The sequence below is a fragment of the Homarus americanus genome, unplaced genomic scaffold, assembly GCF_018991925.1.
Source record: "Homarus americanus isolate GMGI-L3 unplaced genomic scaffold, GMGI_Hamer_2.0 scaffold40565, whole genome shotgun sequence".
In the NCBI taxonomy this organism is placed as follows: Eukaryota; Metazoa; Arthropoda; class Malacostraca; order Decapoda; family Nephropidae; genus Homarus; species Homarus americanus.
The window spans coordinates 4,301,971-4,322,043 of record NW_024735503.1 but is presented as its reverse complement, the minus strand read 5'-3'; the positions used below and the strand labels follow the sequence as shown (position 1 = coordinate 4,322,043).

The 20,073-nt window shown below is 46.8% G+C and overlaps 1 protein-coding gene across 1 annotated transcript; it reads right to left on the bottom strand.

The window, feature by feature from the left end:
* Positions 1-7,011: 7,011 nt before the first annotated feature.
* Positions 7,012-9,067, bottom strand: LOC121871149 (proline-rich extensin-like protein EPR1). The gene is made up of 3 exons (XM_042373292.1): positions 8,925-9,067; positions 8,333-8,873; positions 7,012-8,283 (listed from the first exon to the last, which is right to left on the bottom strand). Exons 1-3 carry the CDS (start codon positions 9,065-9,067, stop codon positions 7,012-7,014), a joined length of 1,956 nt encoding a protein of 651 aa, XP_042229226.1.
* Between the last annotated feature and the right edge of the window lie 11,006 nt (positions 9,068-20,073).

The following is a 20,073-nucleotide window of genomic DNA, read 5'->3' as shown; positions in this document are numbered from 1 at the left end:
ATAGTTTGAGTACCTTTGTAATGTCCCCTTTGTTTAACCCTGACTTCCATTTATACACCTCTATCATGTCGCCCCTCACTCTACGTCTCTCGAGGGAGTGCAAATTAAGATGCTTTAACCTGTCTCTGTATTCAAGGTTCCTAATGCCCGGGATTAGTCTTGTCATTCTCCTCTGGATTCTTTCCAAGGATTCTATATCCATTCTGTAATACGGTGACCAGAACTGAACTGCGTAATCCAGGTGAGGTCTCACAAGCGCTAGATATAATTTTAAGATGACCTCGCTAGTCTTGTAACTAACACTCCTTTGTATGAACCCAAGTACTTTATTAGCCTTGTTACGAGCAAAAACACATTGTTTACTTGGCTTAAGATTCCTACTTATCATTACTCCTAAATCTCTCTCGCAGTCGGATTCCACAATGGCATCGTTGTTCATCTGGTAACTGGTTTCCCTGTTTACATCTCCTATACTGAGTACTTTACATTTGTCCACATTGAATTTCATCTGCCATTTTTCCGACCATTCGAAAAATTTGTTTAGATCTTCCTGTAGTTTTGCAGAGTCCTCGTCAGATTTAATTACACGTCCTATTTTAGTGTCATCAGCAAATTTACTTATGTTGCTGTCTATGCCCTCATCCCCACCATCTGCCAGCCCTCATCCCCACCATCTGCCAGCCCTCACCCCACCTACCAGCCCTCACCCACGGAGTCACCTACTGTACAATATTGTTAGACTACTAAGGCGTGTGCCGGGCAACCCATTATTGGTATTGTACAATATGAGTCATGCCGAGGGCCAACTACCCACAACATGGACCAGCAGTATTGTTGTACCAATACCGAAACCAGGACAGCCTGATGCTTTTCGTCCCATATCACTAACCAGCTGCCTGTGTAAAACCTTTGAGAGGATGGTTCTTCGCAGACTCTTATATAGAATCAGAGAACACATGTCTCCTAACATAAATGGCTTCACCCATGGTAAAGGTGTACATAATTGCATCACCACATAGGAGATCGGCTGTTACACTGGATGAGTGGTTACCTAACCAACAGAAGAGCTGCTGCACTGTTTCAGGGTTACAAAAGTGAAGTCAAAGATATGCAACTTGGCACCCCCAAGGTGGAGTGCTTAGTCCCACTTTAATTGGGGGACACATTGTAAGCTCCCCAACCTACCTAATGGATTTGTGTACAATACTTCCATACGTGGGTAAGATTTGCTCTAACTAAAATAAATTTCAAATAACACTGGAAAAAATGATGAGTCAGTGTTGTGGTGCGAAGAGTCTGATTCATCCCATAACATGAGATAATGTTGTCTGACCCTCGACGGTGTTGTTACAAATCAAGATCAACATTGCACAACATATTATAGTCTACTACTGCAAAACTCTGGCGTGTTAAGCTGCTGGTGGTGTATAGTAACAGCTGGACTGACTGGAGTAACATCTGGTTCGACTGTAGCTTACCATGGGGCTCTAGGCTATCATGGGGCTCTAGGCTACCACAAGGTCAGCTGGGTTGTGCTGAGCCTGGTTGAAGATGGGTACGTCAGCCTGTGCTAGGTTGGGCAGGGTAGGCTTAACTAGGGGTAAGTTAGGAGGGGGGGAGGGAGGGAGGGAGGGGCTAATCTTTAGGTTTCCCAAATTCTGCCAAACGGACACGAGAAAAACACAAATGATAAACAAGAAATAAAGTATTAAAAAATACATCGGTAATTAAAATTAGTCTCTGCGTCAATTAGTTTATTTGGGGTTCTGACATCACAGTGACGTCAGAATATTGATGTGGGATAACCACATTCATTACACGGAGTACAGAACTGGCAGTAGTTTACGGGAGTTAAACGGTAACTAAATGACTCAGGTGACTAACGAGAGATAAACGGTAACTACATGACTCAGGTGACTAACGAGAGATAAACGGTAACTACATGACTCAGGTGACTAACGAGAGATAAACGGTAACTACATGACTCAGGCGACTAACGAGAGATAAACGGTAACTACATGACTCAGGTGACTAACGAGAGATAAACGGTAACTAAATGACTCAGGTGACTAACGAGAGATAAACGGTAACTACATGACTCAGGTGACTAACGAGAGATAAACGATAACTAAATGACTCAGGTGACTAACGAGAGTTAAACGGTAACTAAATGACTCAGGTGACTAGCGAGAGATAAACGGTAACTACATGACTCAGGTGACTAACGAGAGATAAACGGTAACTAAATGACTCAGGTGACTCATTTACATAAGTCATCGTTGGCGTGATCACAGTTTTATTTCCATGTCAATAAACAGAATACGTGTGGATGGTTCAGCACACCGTCCACATGTAAAGGATTGGTCAGTGTGTCTGTTGAAGGTGGTGCACAGGTGCTGTGTGTGTGTGTCACTTTGTTATCATAATTGAGTTACATCCATAGAAACCCTCCAGGTAAGGTAACAGGTGAGGCCCTTCAAGTGAGAACTACACGAACGACAAAACGGCGGCCCAAGAGATGTGTGTTATAATCCTCAAAATTTCTCTCTCAAGTGGTGGTTAATCTTAAGGTAAAATAATCTCGGGGGTTAATGTTCACGTGATGATTTATGTGATGGTGGTGAGACAACAGCACGTGATGGAACTGTAGTAGGGAGTAAACATCACCTTCTACAGCTACACGTACGCTGCTGTAGCCACACATCCTGCACCAGCACGTCACCCACATGCTGGAACATCCTCACTACATCATCTACACATAATCAAACCAAGAAACATCACAATATGGATTAAGTTACTCGCAGGATCTAGTGACTTAACCTGAGAAGGACAGACGATCAAACACCACTGGCTGGGATGAGAAGGTGGTGGTGGGGGGAGGGGGGAAGGGGGGGGTGAGGTTCTCCTTGACCTACATACACCAGCTGGCTCATCACCTCACCGACACATTCCTGACGGAGAAGTCTCCCCTCCAAGCTCACTCAGCCCGACCCCTACCTGCCGAGTAATGCACTTCCTGGATACCTTTCATCGCCACAGTCACAGTTATAGAGAGTTCACATTATAGATTATATAAATACAAACTGAACCACAACTGGGACAACAATGACGTGTTCCGGCTATTAAATCATCTGAAGGAATCTGAACCGACGTAAACCTGGCCCTAACTACCACAGTCTAAGTCTTGAACAACAGTAATAAACACCCACACTATCATATACACTTCACATACACCCCACAACCCCGTTACCCATGAAGAGGTTTATTGTAAAATATTTTGTACAACCTGGTCCGCGGCCCTCCCTGTTGCCTCTTTGTGTGACGAGGCTGCCAGGTGGCCGGGCTGGGCTGGTCCGGCCTCAAACACTGCCAAAATCCTCTTAGAATCTTCAATACGGATGGAGGGGCCAAGCTCCTTACGTGCGGGAACTGTGGCAGGTGTCGGTGTGGTAGGGAGGCAGGTATTACTGTGGTGTGGTAGAGACAGGTGTGGTGTTGTGTGGTAGAGACAGGTTTGGTGTGGTATGGTAGAGAGACAGGTGTTAATATGGTGTGGTAGGGAGGCAGGTGTTGGTGTGGTGTGGGTGTGGTAGAGAGACAGGTGTTAGTGTGGTATGGTGTGGTAGAGAGACAGGTGTTAGTGTGGTGTGGTAGAGAGAGACAGGTGTTAGTGTGGTGTGGTAGAGAGACAGGTGTTAGTGTGATGTGGTAGAGAGACAGGTGTTAGTGTGATATGGTAGAGAGGTGTTTGTGTGATGTGGTAGAGAGACAGGTGTGTGTTAGGTATGGTGTGGTGTGGTGGGGAGGCAGGTGTTGGTGTGGTGTGTGAGGCAGGTGTTAGTGTGGTGTGGGTGTGGTAGGAAGGACATACAGGGGGTAACAAGGTGAGGGCTTGTTATGTACTGTACATTAATGAAGAGACACGCAGACAGGTGAACTAATCAATACAGGTAAAGAATAAAGGTATATTGTTGTCCGCAGGTGCTTGTGTAAAGGGAACCTCTTTAACAGGATTACACCAATAGACTTAGGATAAAAACACCTCAGCATTCACCACCCCTCTTCTTACTCTCCTCTCCCCTCTTTTCTATCCTCTTCTCCTTTCTCTTGTGGTGGTCATCCTTATACTTTATTCTCTTTTTCTCTGTATCCTATCCGATCTCTCTCTTCTTTATCACTTCATCATTTTTTATCTTCCTCTTCCATCCTCTTTCCTTGCGCCACAACCTCTTCTTCCCCCTCTTTATATCCACACCCTGTACTTCCTCCTATCCTTCAAACCCTTTATTTCTCTTCCTTCCGTGTATCTACTTTTCTTCTTCTTCTTCTTCTCCCTACTTTTCCGTTAGTCGTCTCCTCCTTCCGTCTCTTCCGTCCTTCTAGCCGTTCCGTCTATATATCAGAAATATTATTAGTTTTATCTTTTTCATACCCAGTTGGTCCAAGTCCACCCTATCTGGCTGATAGCTGTTATCTCTCTCTCTCTCTCTCTCTCTCTCTCTCTCTCACATCACCGTCAGACAGCCGCCCCAAAGCTCCTTATTACATTTCTTTCACATCGTGGTAGTGGAAGAAGTATCTGACCCGCGCCTCTACTGCACTGCGTCGAGCTGACTTAGTTTGGTGAGCAGAGGAGCTTGTCTAGATGTGCCTAGGTTCGGGGGGAGGGAGGGAGGGAGGGAGGGAGGAGGGAGGGAGGAGGAGGAAAGAGGAAAGGAGGGGGGAAGATGGAGGGAGAGAGGGAAGGCAAGAGGTGAGGGAGGGTTGGACGACGGGAGTATTTCTGGACGTGGGTGGGAGAACGGGGAGGCGGAGTAGGGAGTTCTGTGGTACTGCAGTGCGTCGAGTTAGGAGGAGGGAGGGAGGGTCCTGTTTTGTTGGGGTGTAGGAGGAAGGGTAAAGAGCACTGGGAGAGGGGGGGATTTTGTTGACGAAGATGGTGATTATCTGGACTTTCCTGGTGGTGGAGGAGGGACATACCTGTTGGTGGGGAGGACATAACTGTTGGTGGGGGAGGACATACCTGGTGGGGGAGGACATACCTGTTGGGGGAGGGGCTTGAGGATCACTTAACATTACAGTTGGTGCTCAGTAGGGGAGGGGGAGGGTGAGGGGAAGAATTTGGACTTGACGTATAGGTGGAAAGATGTGAACAAGTAGGAGGAAGGTGGAATGGAGGTTAAAAGGAGTGGAGGGCAGCCCCCAGAGGTGGCAGGAGATAAGGAGTGTGATAGTGTCGTCTTATCTCACCCCACACGACGGCTGGCTATCTCCTCCTGTTCCCTTCACTCCCTCCCCCTCCCTGTTCCTTCACTTCCTCCCCCCTCCCCTCTCCACACTGCCCCACCTCTATTAAATAATAATAATAACAATAATAATAATATTTATTCAGTAAAATCATCATATAAAATTACATTTGGCTTAGTATTTATATATATACACTGTGCAGGTATACAGTTCGTAATGTACAGTATATAGACAACACAGGTATACGGTATACATAGGCAGTTACAGGTATACAACTTCCAATAAACCTAGACCAATACAGGTAAACATTCAATGGTAAACAATGCAATTCAACCAAGGCCAAAATAAGCCATCACCTGTTTATTTCAGGATACAAGTGATGCTGGTCTTACACGAGGTCAACCACAGCTCAGTACAACACACACACACACACACACACACACACACACACACACACACACACACACACACACACACACACACACACTCTTCTCCTGCTGTAGTTTTATGTATTATATAATTTTAAGTTTTAGTTTTGAAGTGTTTGATAATGCTGTTTGTTTTACTGTGGTGTTCAGGTAAGTTGTTAGACCACACTTCCGGTTCATATCGCCTATTCTCCCTCACTTTCCTCCTATTCTCCCTCACTTTCCTCCTATTCTCCCTCACTTTCCTCCCTCACTCACACCTACCTGTACTGTACTGCTTCTCATCTATAACTCACCTCATCTTATTTCTCAATTGTCTCTCACTCTCCTTTCACCTGTTCCTCCACTTCTCTCTCTCTCAGTAATGCCACCCTCTCAAACCCCTCTCTCTCAGTAACGCCACCCCTCTCTCTCTCAGTAATGCCCCCTCTCTCAGTAATGCCCCCTCTCCCCTCTCTCTCTCTCAGTAATGCCCTCTCCTCTCTCTCAGTAATGCCCCCTCTCAGTAATGCCCCCTCCCCCCTCTCTCTCAGTAATGCCCCCCCCCTCCTCAGTAATGCCCCCTCCTCCCATCTCTCTCTCAGTAATGCCTCTCCTCCCATCTCTCTTCGTAATGCCCCCTCCTCCCATCTCTCTCTCAGTAATGCCCCCTCTCCTCCCATCTTCAGTAATGCCCCCTCCCATCTCTCTCAGTAATGCCCCCTCTCCATCTCTCTCAGTAATGCCCCCTCTCCTCCCACCTCTCTCTCTCAGTAATCTTTTCATCCTTTCAATAAATCACAAGATGGACTTTAAGGACCGCAGGATGGACTTTAAGGACCACAGGATGGACTTTAAGGACCGCAGGATGGACTTTAAGGACCGCAGGATGGACTTTAAGGACAGCAGGATGGACTTTAAGGACCGCAGGATGGACTTTAAGGACCGCAGGATGGACTTTAAGGACCGCAGGATGGACTGAGGACCACGGGATGGACTCTGAATCATAGGAAGGACTCTCAGACTTGTAGAATGGACTCTGAGGACCGTTGAATACTCTCAGATTCATAGCATGGACTATAGGGATCGTAGGATGGATTCTGGGGATTATAGGATAGACTCTGTGGATTATAGGATGGACTCTGGGGATTATAGGATGGACTCTGGGGATTATAGGATAGACTTTGGGAATTATAGGATAGACTCTGGGGATTATAGGATGGACTCTGGGGATTATAGGATAGACTCTGGGGATTATAGGATGGACTCTGGGGATTATAGGATGGACTCTGGGGATTATAGGATGGACTTTGGGAATTATAGGATGGACTCTGGGGATTGTATGATAGACTCAGGATTATAGGATGGACTCTGGGGATTGTATGATAGACTCAGGATTGTAGGATGGACTCTGGGGATTATAGGGCGGACTCTGGGGATTATAGGTTGGACTCTGAGGATTGTAGGGTGGATTTTGAGGATTGTTAGGTGGACTCTGAGGATTGTAAATTGCACTCTGATGATTATAGGATGGACTCTGAGGATTATAGGGCGGACTCTGGGGATTATAGGATGGACTCTGAGGATTGTAGGATGGATTTTGAGGATTGTTAGGTGGACTCTGAGGATTGTAAATTGGACTCTGGGGATTATAGGATAGACTCTGAGGATTGTAAATTCGACTCAGAGGATCACAGGATGGACTCTGGGTAATGTAGGGTGGACTCTGAGGATTGTACGATGGAGTCTGAGGATTAGTGGATGGATTCTGGGAATTATAGGGTGGACTCTCATATTTGCAAGATGGACTCTGAGGATTGTTAGGTGGACTCTGAGGATTGTTGGTTGGACTCTGACGATTGTTGGGTGGACTCTGACGATTTTTGGGTGGACTCTGACGATTGTTGGGTGGACTCTGAGGATTGTTGGGTGGACTCTGAGGTTTCTTGGGTGGACTCTGGGGATTGTTGATTGGACTCTGGGGATTGTTGGGTGGACTCTGAGGATTGTTGGGTGAACTCTGAGGATTGTTGGCTGGACTCTGAGGATTGTTGGCTGGACTCTGAGGATTGATGGCTGGACTCTGAGGATTGTTGGGTGGACTCTGAGGATTGTAAATTGGACTCTGATGATTATAGGATGGACACTGAGGATTATAGGGCGGACTCTGGGGATTATAGGATGGACTCTGAGGATTGTAGGATGGATTTTGAGGATTGTTAGGTGGACTCTGAGGATTGTAAATTGGACTCTGGGGATTATAGGATAGACTCTGAGGATTGTAAATTCGACTCAGAGGATCACAGGATGGACTCTGAGGATTGTACGATGGAGTCTGAGGATTACTGGATGGATTCTGGGAATTATAGGGTGGACTCTCATATTTGCAAGATGGACTCTGAGGATTGTTAGGTGGACTCTGAGGATTGTTGGTTGGACTCTGGGGATTGTTGGGTGGACTCTGAGGCTTGTAGGGTGGACTCTGAGGATTGTAGGGTGGACTCTGAGGATTGTAGGGTGGACTCTGAGGATTGTTGGTTGGACTCTGGGGATTGTTGGGTGGACTCTGAGGATTGTAGGGTGAACTCGGTGGATTGTAGGGTGGACTCTGAGGATTGTTGTGTGGACTCTGAGGATTGTAAATTGGACTCTAATGATTATAGGATGGACTCTCATGCTTGTAGGATGGACTCTGAGGATTGTTGGGTGGACTCTGTGGATTGTTGGGTGGACTCTGAGGATTGTTGGGTGGACTCTGAGGATTGTTGGGTGGACTCTGGGATTGCTTGGTTGGACTCTGAGGATTGTTGTGGTGACTCTGAGGACTGTTGGTTGACTTGAGGATTGTTGGTTGACTCTGATGATTGTTGGGTGGACTCGGAGGATTGCACTTGAGGATTGAGGTGGACTCTGAGGATTGTAGGTGGACTCTGAGGATTGTGGTAGATGGACTCGGGGATTGTTGGGTGGACTGATGATTGTAAATTGACTCTGAGGATTGCAGGGTGGACTCGAGGATTGTAGGGTGGACTCCGAGGATTGTAGGGTGGACTCTGAGGATTATAGGATGGACTCTGAGGATTGTAGGGTGGACTCTGGGGATTGTAAATTGGACTCTGAGAATCATAGGATGGACTCTGGGGATTGTAGGGTGGACTCTGAGGATTATGGGATGGACTCTTAGGATTGTAGGGTGGACTCTGGGGATTATAGGAAGGACTTTGAGGGTTGTATGATACTCAGGATTGTAGGATGGACTCTGGGGATTGCAAATTGGACTCCGAGGATTGTTGGATGGACTCTGAGGATTGTAAATTGGACTCGGGATTATGCAATGGACTCTGCGGATTATGTGATGGACTCTCAGACATGTTGGGTGGACTCTGAGGATCGTAGGATGGACTCTCAAACATGTTGGGGGGACTCTGAGGATTATAGGATGGACTCTGAGGACCGTGGGTTGGACTCTGAGGACCGTGGGTTCGACTCTGAGGACCATGAGTTAGACTCTGAGGACCGTAAGTTGGACTCTGAGGACCGTGAGTTGGACTCTGAGGACCGTGAGTTGGACTCTGTGGACCGTGGGTTGGACTCTGAGGACCATGAGTTAGACTCTGAGGACCGTAAGTTGGACTCTGAGGACCGTGGGTTGGACTCTGTGGACCGTGAGTTGGACTCTGTGGACCGTGAGTTGGATTCTGGTAAGACATCATCTTGAGGACCATAGGATATTACTGGGGATCCTTGAATGTTTGTAGGATGGTGTAAGGGATAGTGTGATGGTCCTACAAGGCTCCCTTATGATAGAGCAGGAGGACCCACAAGGCTCGGGACGCTCTGTTTGCTGGCGACGCCCCGCGGTGTCCTGCAGAGAGTGAGTCGTGGGATCGAAGACGCCAGCCAGCGCCGTCTGGGTGTCTGGGGCAGGCTGTCTGGGTGTCTGGAGCCGGCTGTCTGGGTGTCTGGTGCCGGGTGTCTGGGTGGCTGAAGCCAGCTGTCTGTGTTTGGAGCCGGCTGTCTGGGTGTCTGGAGCCGGCTGTCTGGGTGTCTGGAGCCGGCTGTCTGGGTGTCTGGTGCCGGGTGTCTGGGTGGCTGAAGCCAGCTGTCTGTGTTTGGAGCCGGCTGTCTAGGTACTGAAGCCGGCTGCCTGGGTGTTCGGAGCCGGCTCCTTGGTCGTGGCCTAAGTTGACACAGGAAGACGACAATCTAAAGAAAATTACATTAAAAGTTAAGATATTTGGAATCTCTTTTAAAATTTGACGAACATAGTTGGTGGTGATAATGGTGATGGTGGTGGTGATAATGGTGATGGTGATAGTGGTGGTGGTGTTAGTGATGATGGTAGTGGTGATGGTAATAGTGATAGTGGGAAGGGAAGACATTGGTGATGGCAGGAGGGAGGAAGGGAAAAAAATAAATTGTGCGGTGTAGCCCGACTCCCCTCACAACCCACCTAACGCTGGGAAGTAAACCTAGGATGCCTAATCTGCATGTGATCCTAAAAATAAAAAAAATAAAATATCACTTCTTGAATTCATATACCTGTGTTCTGGTAATTAAACTTATATACCTGTGTGTCATAAGAATGTATATAGGGGAATACAAGCACAGATTTAGGTATTAAGTTTAGGTAGTACAAGTGTTCTCATATCAATAATCATAAAACCGATCACCCGAAGAATTGATGCCCGCTCCCTCTTATTTCAACGGAAGACTAACACTAACCTAACCTAACCCTCTACAGGTAGGTACCGTAAGCGGAGTTAAAATTGAGGTGATATAAAATAGAAGGCTAATCTTCAGGTGAACCCATAAACGTAGCGTCATAACCTAACCTAACCTAACCTACATATGACTTGAAATGCGTAATTTGGTGACACGAATGACTTGTCTGAGGTGAGGTCAACTCGTCCCCAAACCACCTGGCGACTACCACATCGTCACCAGGGGGATCAGAGGGCCGGTCATCTACTACCCGCTAGGTCGTCTCAGAGGGCAATCTTATCTCCTCAGCGATATCTGATTACTAACACCACCACCAGGGTCGTGTTTATGACTTCTGACTACTGTACTGAGAGTTTGTGACGTTGGTGCTGCGTATATCTTATGGTCGTGGGTGATAAATGAACCCCGTCAACACACCAATTTAGTAGTTTGATTCAGGACAGCTTGCTGATAACGTGGGGGGAAATGACCAATATTTTGATAAACAACTTTTTTTTTTATTAATCTTCACTTGGGTAGATCTAAATATGATTCCAAAACCAAATTAGTAGTGATTAATAGTCATGCTAGTAACTTAATGTATAATCTAAAACCAAATAAGTTGCCAGGTCCCGATGAAACAATAATTACTAAAGGAACGTACAGGAAAGATCTTAGCATGCCTCTGTTGGAAATATACTGAAAGCAATACCCCCCACAAATTCAATTCAGAATCACCATCAAAGACTAAAAGTTGATTAATAACCCTCACTCAACATAGCTCCACTAAAGGGTGTTCGTTTCAAGACAAATTTATTATCATTCTTCTCAAACGTTTTCTAATTTAAATGAAGGAAGGGAAATAGTTGTGGATGAACGGAAAAATCTTAAAACTTCACATGAAATAAATTGAGATGAAATTTCAGGTAAACCAGACACTTTATTACTGAGCCAGGTGAGCCAGGCAAGGCAGGCAGGCAGGCAGGCAGGCAGGCAGGCAGGCAGGCAGGCAGGCAGGCAGGCAGGCAGGTAGGTAGGAAGGTAGGTAGGTAGGTAGTGAGCGAGTGATGAGGAAGATAAGCCCAGTCTTCCTCAACGCTTGACGAAAAAGTAAAAAATTCAGCATGTGCTTGATCGTGCTTGATAAACACACACACTCGCCTCAACACATTCTGGAGCATCGAACCCTCAAGTGATGTAGAGATTCCAAGTATCCGTGAAAGGTGTTGAACTCTCTCTGTGGGTGCAAAGGTCTCTCTCTCTCTCTCTCTCTCTCTCTCTCTCTCTCTCTCTCTCTCTCTCTCTCTCTCTCTCAATACTGCTCTTCCTACTCCGGATCATCTAAAGTTATGCTCCCCGGCTCATTTCACCGAGGTAGCATTGGGTAATTAATCTTCAGGTGAAATAAACTGGGAGGGCCAATCTTCAGGTGAACTGATTTTTTTTAATGTAAACTGCGTCATCGCCCAGTTGTAAGAGGTATTCGGACATTTGGGCCATGGACCATGAGCCGCGATCCCCGGACGGTTGGGGACCACGAGCTGTATGTAGTAGGGTGGACGTTTGGGCCATGGACCATGAGCCGCGATCCCCGGACGGTTGGGGACCACGCTGTATGTAGTAGGGTGGACGTTTGGGCCATGGACCATGAGCCGAGATCCCCGGACGGTTGGGGACCACGAGCTGTATGTAGTAGGGTGGACGTTTGGGCCATGGTCCATGAGCCACGATCCCCGGATTGGGGACCAGAGCTGTATGTAGTAGGGTGGACGCTTGGGCCATGGACCATGAGCCGCGATCCCCGGACGGTTGGGGACCACGAGCTGTATGTAGTAGGGTGGACGTTTGGGCCATGGACCATGAGCCACGATCCCCGGACGGTTGGGGACCACGAGCTGTATGTAGTAGGGGTGGACGTTTGGGCCATGGACTGAGCCACGATCCCCGGACGGTTGGGGACCACGAGCTGTATGTAGTAGGGTGGACGTTTGGGCCATGGATGGAACCATGTATGTAGCGTTTGGGCCATGGATCCGCGATCCCCGGACGGTTGGGGACCACGAGCTGTATGTAGTAGGGTGGACGTTTGGGCCATGGGCCATGAGCCACGATCCCCGGACGGTTGGGGACCACGAGCTGTATGTAGTAGGGTGGACGTTTGGGCCATGGACCATGAGCCACGATCCCCGGACGGTTTGGGACCACGAGCTGTGTGTAGTAGGGTGGACGTTTGGGCCATGGACCATGAGCCGCGATCCCGGACGGTTGGGGACCACGGCTGTATGTAGTAGGGTGGACGTTTGGGCCATGGACCGACGATCCCCGGACGGTTGGGACCACGAGCTGTATGTAGTAGGGTGGACGTTTGGGCCATGGACCATGAGCCACGATCCCCGGACGGTTGGGGACCACGAGCTGTATGTAGTAGGGTGGACGTTTGGGCCATGGACCATGAGCCACGATCCCCGGACGGTTGGGACCACGAGCTGTATGTAGTAGGGTGGACGTTTGGGCCATGGACCATGAGCCACGATCCCCGGACGGTTGGGGACCAGGCTGTATGTAGTAGGGTGGACGTTTGGGCCATGGACCATGAGCCACGATCCCCGGACGGTTGGGGACCACGAGCTGTATGTAGTAGGGTGGACGTTTGGGCCATGGACCATGAGCCGCGATCCCGGACGGTTGGGGACCACGGCTGTATGTAGTAGGGGTGGACGTTTGGGCCTGGACCATGAGCCGCGATCCCCGGACGGTTGGGGACCACGAGCTGTATGTAGTAGGGTGGACGTTTGGGCCATGGACCATGAGCCACGATCCCCGGACGGTTGGGGACCACAGGCTGTATGTAGTAGGGTGGACGTTTGGGCCATGGACCATGGCCGCGATACCCGACGGTTGGGGACCGCGAGCTGTATGTAGTAGGGTGGACGTTTGGGCCATGGACCATGAGCCACGATCCCCGGACGGTTGGGGACCACGAGCTGTATGTAGTAGGGTGGACGTTTGGGCCATGGACCATGAGCCACGATCCCCGGACGGTTGGGACCACGAGCTGTATGTAGTAGGGTGGACGTTTGGGCCATGGACCATGAGCCACGATCCCCGGACGGTTGGGGACCACCTGTATGTAGTAGGGTGGACGTTTGGGCCATGGACCATGAGCCACGATCCCCGGACGGTTGGGGACCACGAGCTGTATGTAGTAGGGTGGACGTTTGGGCCATGGACCATGAGCCGCGATCCCCGGACGGTTGGGGACCACTGTATGTAGTAGGGTGGACGTTTGGGCCATGGACCATGAGCCACGATCCCCGGACGGTTGGGGACCACGAGCTGTATGTAGTAGGGTGGACGTTTGGGCCATGGACCATGAGCCACGATCCCCGGACGGTTGGGGACCACGAGCTGTATGTAGTAGGGTGGACGTTTGTGGACCATGAGCCACGATCCCCGGACGGTTGGGGACCACGAGCTGTATGTAGTAGGGTGGACGTTTGGGCCATGGACCATGAGCCACGATCCCCGGACGGTTGGGGACCACGAGCTGTATGTAGTAGGGTGGACGTTTGGGCCATGGACCAAAAATTTCCTGACTGTAAATACAATCCCCTTACGACTGGTTAAATTAGGCCAGATTAAGTAAGGTTAAATTAGGTTAGGTTGGTACAAGTTACTTTAGGTTATATAAGGTTAAGGCAGCTTAAGTTAGGTTAGGCTAAGTTAGTATACAGGTTAGGTTGGTACAAGTTACTTTAGGTTATATTAGGTTAAGGCAGCTTAAGTTAGGTTAGGCTAAGTTAGTATACAGGTTAGGTTGGTACAAGATAGATTAAGTTAGGTTAGGTTAGGTTATCAAATAAACAATGATATTTCTCACATCTGATTATTATGTTGTTATGTATACGTATATCAGGTTGAGCCATGGCCCAAACGTCATACATTAGCTGGTGGTGGTGGTGGTGGTGGTGGTGGTGGTGGTGGTGGTGGTGGTGGTGGTGGTGGTGGTGACTGAAACCTTTCACAATGATTATAATCTGTTGATAAGATATGACGCTGGTTTGTGTTATCGTTATCTGCTCGTCAGCGATGACCTCAGGATCGTATAAGTTACCTGCTCAGTCCTCTAAGTTAGAAGCCTATCTCCTAAGTCAACAGTCTAGTGTCTGTAAGTCAACAGTCTAGCTTAAGTCAACAGTCTAGCCTGTAAGTCAACACTCTAGCTGTAAGTCAACAGTCTAGTGTATGTAAGTCAACAGTCTAGCTTAAGTCAACAGTCTAGCTTAAGTCAACAGTCTAGCCTGTAAGTCAACACTCTAGCTGTAAATCAACAGTCTAGTGTCTATAAGTCAACAGTCTAGTGTCTGTAAGTCAACAGTCTAGCTTAAGTCAACAGTCTAGCTTAAATCAACAGTCTAGCCTGTAAGTCAACACTCTAGCTGTAAGTCAACAGTCTAGTGTCTATAAGTCAACAGTCTAGTGTCTGTAAGTCAACAGTCTAGCTTAAGTCAACAGTCTGCCTATAAGTCCAACAGTCTAGTGTCTGTAATTCAACAGTCTAGTGTCTGTAAGTCAACAGTCTAGCCTGTAAGTCGACAGTCTAGTGCCTGTAAGTCAACAGTCTAGTGTCTGTAAGTCAACAGTCTGGCAAGTCAACAGCCTGGCAAGTCAACAGTCTAGCCTGTAGTCAACAGTCTTGCTGTAAGTCAACAGTCTAGTGTCTATAAGTCAACAGTCTAGTGTCTGTAAGTCAACAGTCTAGCTTAAGTCAACAGTCTAGTGTCTCTAAGTCAACAGTCTTGCTGTAAGTCAACAGTCTAGTGTCTATAAGTCAACAGTCTAGTGTCTGTAAGTCAACAGTCTAGCTTAAGTCAAGTCTGGTGTCTCTAAGTCAACAGTCAAGTGTCAACAGTCTAGTGTCTGTAAGTCAACAGTCTAGCTTAAGTCAACAGTCTAGTGTCAAGTCAACAGTCTGTTAACAGCAGTCTAGTGTCTGTAAGTCCAACAGTCTAGCTTAAGTCAACAGTCTGGCAAGTTAACAGTCTAGTGTCTGTAAGTCAACAGTCTAGTGTCTGTAAGTCCAACAGTCTAGTGTCTGTAAGTCAACAGTCTAGTGCCTGTAAGTCAACAGTTTAGTGTCTGTAAGTCAACAGTCTAGTGCCTGTAAGTCAACAGTCTAGTGCCTGTAAGTCAACAGTTTAGTGCCTGTAAGTCAACAGTCGAGTGACTGTAAGTCAACAGTCTAGTGTCTGTAAGTCAACAGTCTAGTGTTTGTAAGTCAACAGTCGAGTGACTGTAAGTCAACAGTCTAGTGTCTGTAAGTCAACAGTCTAGCTTAAGTCAACAGTCTAGCTTAAGTTAACAGTCTAGTGTCTGTAAGTCAACAGTCTAGTGTCTGTAAGTCAACAGTCTAGTGCCTGTAAGTCAACAGTTTAGTGTCTGTAAGTCAACAGTCTAGTGCCTGTAAGTCAACAGTCTAGTGCCTGTAAGTCAACAGTTTAGTACCTGTAAGTCAACAGTCTAGTGTTTGTAAGTCAACAGTCGAGTGACTGTAAGTCAACAGTCTAGTGTCTGTAAGTCAACAGTCTAGTGCCTGTAAGTCAACAGTCTAGTGTTTGTAAGTCAACAGTCTAGTGTCTGTAAATCAACAGTCTTGTGCCTGTAAGTCAACAGTCTAGTGTCTGTAAGTCAACAGTCTAGTGCCTGTAAGTCAACAGTCTAGTGTCTGTAAGTCAACAGTCTAGTGTTTGTAAGTCAACAGTCTAGTGTCTGTAAGTCAACAGTCTAGTGTCTGTAAGTCAACAGTCTAGTGTCTGTAAGTCTACAGTCTAGTGTCTGTAAGTCAACAGTCTAGTGTCTGTAAGTCTACAGTCTAGTGCCTGTAAGTCAACAGTCTAGTGTCTGTAAGTCAGCAGTCTAGTGTCTGTAAGTCAACAGTCTAGTGTTTGTAAGTCAACAGTCTAGTGTCAGTAAGTCTACAGTCTAGTGTCTATAAGTCAACAGTCTAGTGTCTGTAAGTCTACAGTCTAGTGTCAGTAAGTCTACAGTCTAGTGTCAGTAAGTCTACAGTCTAGTGTCTATAAGTCAACAGTCTAGTATCTATAAGTCTACAGTATAGTGTCTGTAAGTCAACAGTCTAGTGTCAGTAAGTCTACAGTCTAGTGTCTATAAGTCAACAGTCTAGTGTCTGTAAGTCTACAGTCTAGTGCCTGTAAGTCAACAGTCTAGTGTCTGTAAGTCAGCAGTCTAGTGTCTGTAAGTCAACAGTCTAGTGTTTGTAAGTCAACAGTCTAGTATCTATAAGTCTACAGTCTAGTGTCAGTAAGTCAACAGTCTAGTGTCAGTAAGTCAACAGTCTAGTGTAATAATAATAATAATAATAATAATTAACGGTTTATTGAAAGAGCTTGGCAGCCAGAAGGCTGAAAATATACAGTTACATATTTGGGGAATGGGTTACGAATTACAAATAATATACAAGTAACATAAGTGACACAAATAAGACATATAATAACTAGATGGGGAAAAGCTCAAACTACAGTTCATTTCAACATAGTGACAGTGCAAGGAGTAGTGTTTACTGGGAGTGAATACACTGGTTTATTACAAGTTATTGATAATTTTTACAATGGTTGGGACTGGGCTGTTCTTATAGCGATCAGTTCGTGCACGTATGGGCTGGATGCGGTTGTGGTGTCGAACAGCAATTCTCGGGCTAGGGATCTCAGGTGGTAGTAGGAGCCGGTGTCGGGGATGGTGTAGAAGCTTCTTACCAAATTTGCAGATGAGGTCGTGGTGATGGTCAGTGAGAGTCGAAAGGGTCAGTGTGTTGAGCGCTTCTTGATATGTGGAGTAGGAAGGGGAGAGAATAATCTTGCATGCCCTCTTTTGCACTTTTTCTAGGTGTTTACGTTGTGTGGCATTTAGGGAGGAAGACCAGGTGGGGAGGCATAGGTGAGCTTGGGAAGTATGAATGTTGTGTAAACACTGAGGGAGCTCGTGTGCAGGAACTCCGAGGGACTTGAGTCGGCGGAGGAGGTGGAGACGGAAACTGGAGGATTTGACAACTTCACTGACGTGTGGTTTCCAATTTAGTTTGTTGTCTATGGTGACGCCGAGGAGCTTCGTGGAATCTACAACCTGGAGTGTGTTCGGACCTAAAGTAATGGAAGGAGGTGGGACAATGTCGGAGGAGAGGTTGATGTGCATAACCATGGTCTTGGTATGGTTGATGGTGACATGGTTGTTGGTGGCCCAGTTTTGGAGACTGTTCAATAAATCCTGAAGGGCGGTATAGTTGGGAGCAGAATTGTTGACGCTGATCCCAATGGTGGAGTCGTCGACATATTTCCAGCGAGCAGGGGTTTCTCTTAGGGCATCATTGATGAGCATAAGGAAGCAGAGTGGTCCCATCTTGGTGCCTTGGGGACGCCACAGGTGAGTGACTGAAAGGTGGAGACAGCCCCTCGGAAGCGTACAGCTTGGCGTCGGTCACTGAGGAAGTCTGTAAGCCATGGTATAAGACTTCTCCGAAGCCCGAGGTCAATAGCTTTGTTGATGATTATATTGTGGTCGACTAGGTCGAACGCTTTAGTGAAATCAATGAAGGCGACAGCTACAGACGTTTTTCGTTTCTCGAGATGGCGGTATATGTAATCGAGAAAGCTGACAAGACAGTGAGTGGTGGAGGAAGTTTTCATGTTGCCAAATTGCTGAGGGTCTACGACTCCTGCAATATCAGCATAAGCCCAGTCGAACACAAAACTTTCAGATTAGGCTGGGTATTGGGGTGATTGCAATAGGTCGTAGCTGATTTAAGGATTGTGGGCTGGTTGACTTGGGCACTGGTGATACATAAGAGGTCTTCCAGTCAGCTGGGCATCTGGCTTGACTGAGAGAAGCATTGATGATGGAGCAGAGGGGTTTAGCAAGCTCCGGGGAGAACTCCTTGAAGAGTTTCATTGGTAAGTCAATGGGGGTGGTAGAGCGTTTTAATTTTAGTTTGTCCAGGCGTTTTGCTACGTCAAATTCTTCTACTAAGTCAGTGGGAAGGGGGGCTGGTATGTAAGCAGGGAGAGTGGTTGTGTCAAGCCGTGGGAGCGTCTGGCATATAGTAGCGAAATGGTTATTTGTTTGCTCAGCTGCGTCAACATTAGTACGATGGCTAAGGAAGGGGAGGGGGTGTGTCTTATTGTTTAGTCCACAGAGTTCTTTAAGTCAACAGTCTAGTGTCTGTAAGTCAACAGTCTAGTGTCTGTAAGTTAACAGTCTAGTGTTTGTAAGTCAACAGTCTAGTGTCTGTAAGTCAACAGTCTAGTGTCTGTAAGTCTACAGTCTAGTGCCTGTAAGTCAACAGTCTAGTGCCTGTAAGTCTACAGTCTAGTGCCTGTAAGTCAACAGTCTAGTGTCTGTAAGTCAACAGTCTAGTGCCTGTAAGTCAACAGTCTTGTGTCTGTAAGTCTACAGTCTAGTGCCTGTAAATAAACAGTCTAGTGCCTGTAAGTCAACAGTCTTGTGTCTGTAAGTCTACAGTCTAGTGCCTGTAAGTCTACAGTCTAGTGCCTGTAAGTCAACAGTCTAGTGTCTGTAAGTCTACAGTCTAGTGCCTGTAAGTCAATAGTTTTGTGTCTGTAAGTCTACAGTCTAGTGTCTGTAAGTCTACAGTCTAGTGCCTGTAAATCAACAGTCTAGTGCCTGTAAGTCAACAGTCTTGTGTCTGTAAGTCTACAGTCTACTGTCTGTAAGTCTACAGTCTAGTGCCTGTAAATCAACAGTCTAGTGCCTGTAAATCAACAGTCTAGTGCCTGTAAGTCTATAGTCTAGTGCCTGTAAATCAACAGTCTAGTGCCTGTAAATCAACAGTCTAGTGCCTGTAAGCAGTGTTGCACAAAGTACTGGAATATGTGGTCAACCTTACCCTATAGTGTACTGTACCAGGAGTAGCGACAGCACTTCATGTAGCCAGGTCAAGAGTGTGGCTCCACCTCACCAGCCACGCTGATGAGTAGAATAATTTTAACTTTTTCCGTCGATCTATTAACTTGCCCTTTGTTTTTATCCCAACTTTGTATTTATTGATGAATTGTTGATATTTTTCATTCAATGTTCAATAATAGAACTTTGTCCTTTTAGGCTCTACTCTGAGGATGCAATACGTGATGTTCTGAAACGTTGCCTGGGTGTATTAAACAAGTCAATACTCAAAATAAAGAGTTTGTCAAATCCCTGGTGTTCCCCTTCAATATAGTTCTATACCGTTTTGCCCTTAGTCAGCAGTTGCATGCAGTCTATTAGTCTATTTACATAAAGGAGTTCACAGGATTCAATATAAACTGATTAATAGTAAACTTCAATAATGCCTACTGTTGAAGTTTCACAGTAAAGAATGGTTTTCCTTACCTCACCTTATAAAACCTTACGTCTCCTACCCAGATGGAAGATGTTGTCAGTAAGAAGTCACCAGTGATAATGAAAACATTCCTTTCTCAATGACCATTACTCACTACTTCCAACACCCATACTATCCTCCCTACCCACCCCAGTTTAATCTCGTGTTAGTGTCAGTAACCCTACCCCGTGAGGTCGTGGTTCTTGTCACCTCAACTGTAGTCTCACAAAGTTTGGTGGTTCCTTCGAAATGTTTGTCAATGAGGCTTAACAAGTGGCTAAGGTAAATTATTTGCACCTGACTTGTAGTTAGTTATTAAATGTAATG

What these genes read in the sequence shown, in the direction of transcription:
- LOC121871149 (XM_042373292.1), bottom strand. Translation starts at nt 9,067, where the DNA reads ATGTTTGAGAGTCCATCCTACGATCCTCAGAGTCCACCCAACATGTCT. An exon ending in CAATCCTCGGAGTCCAATTT is followed by an intron (nt 8,874 to 8,924) that starts GCAATCCCCAGA and finishes CAACCCTCAAAG; the next exon opens with TCCTTCCTATAATCCCCAGA. An exon ending in CCTCAGAGTCCATCCTACAA is followed by an intron (nt 8,284 to 8,332) that starts GCATGAGAGTCC and finishes TACAATCCTCAG; the next exon opens with AGTCCACACAACAATCCTCA.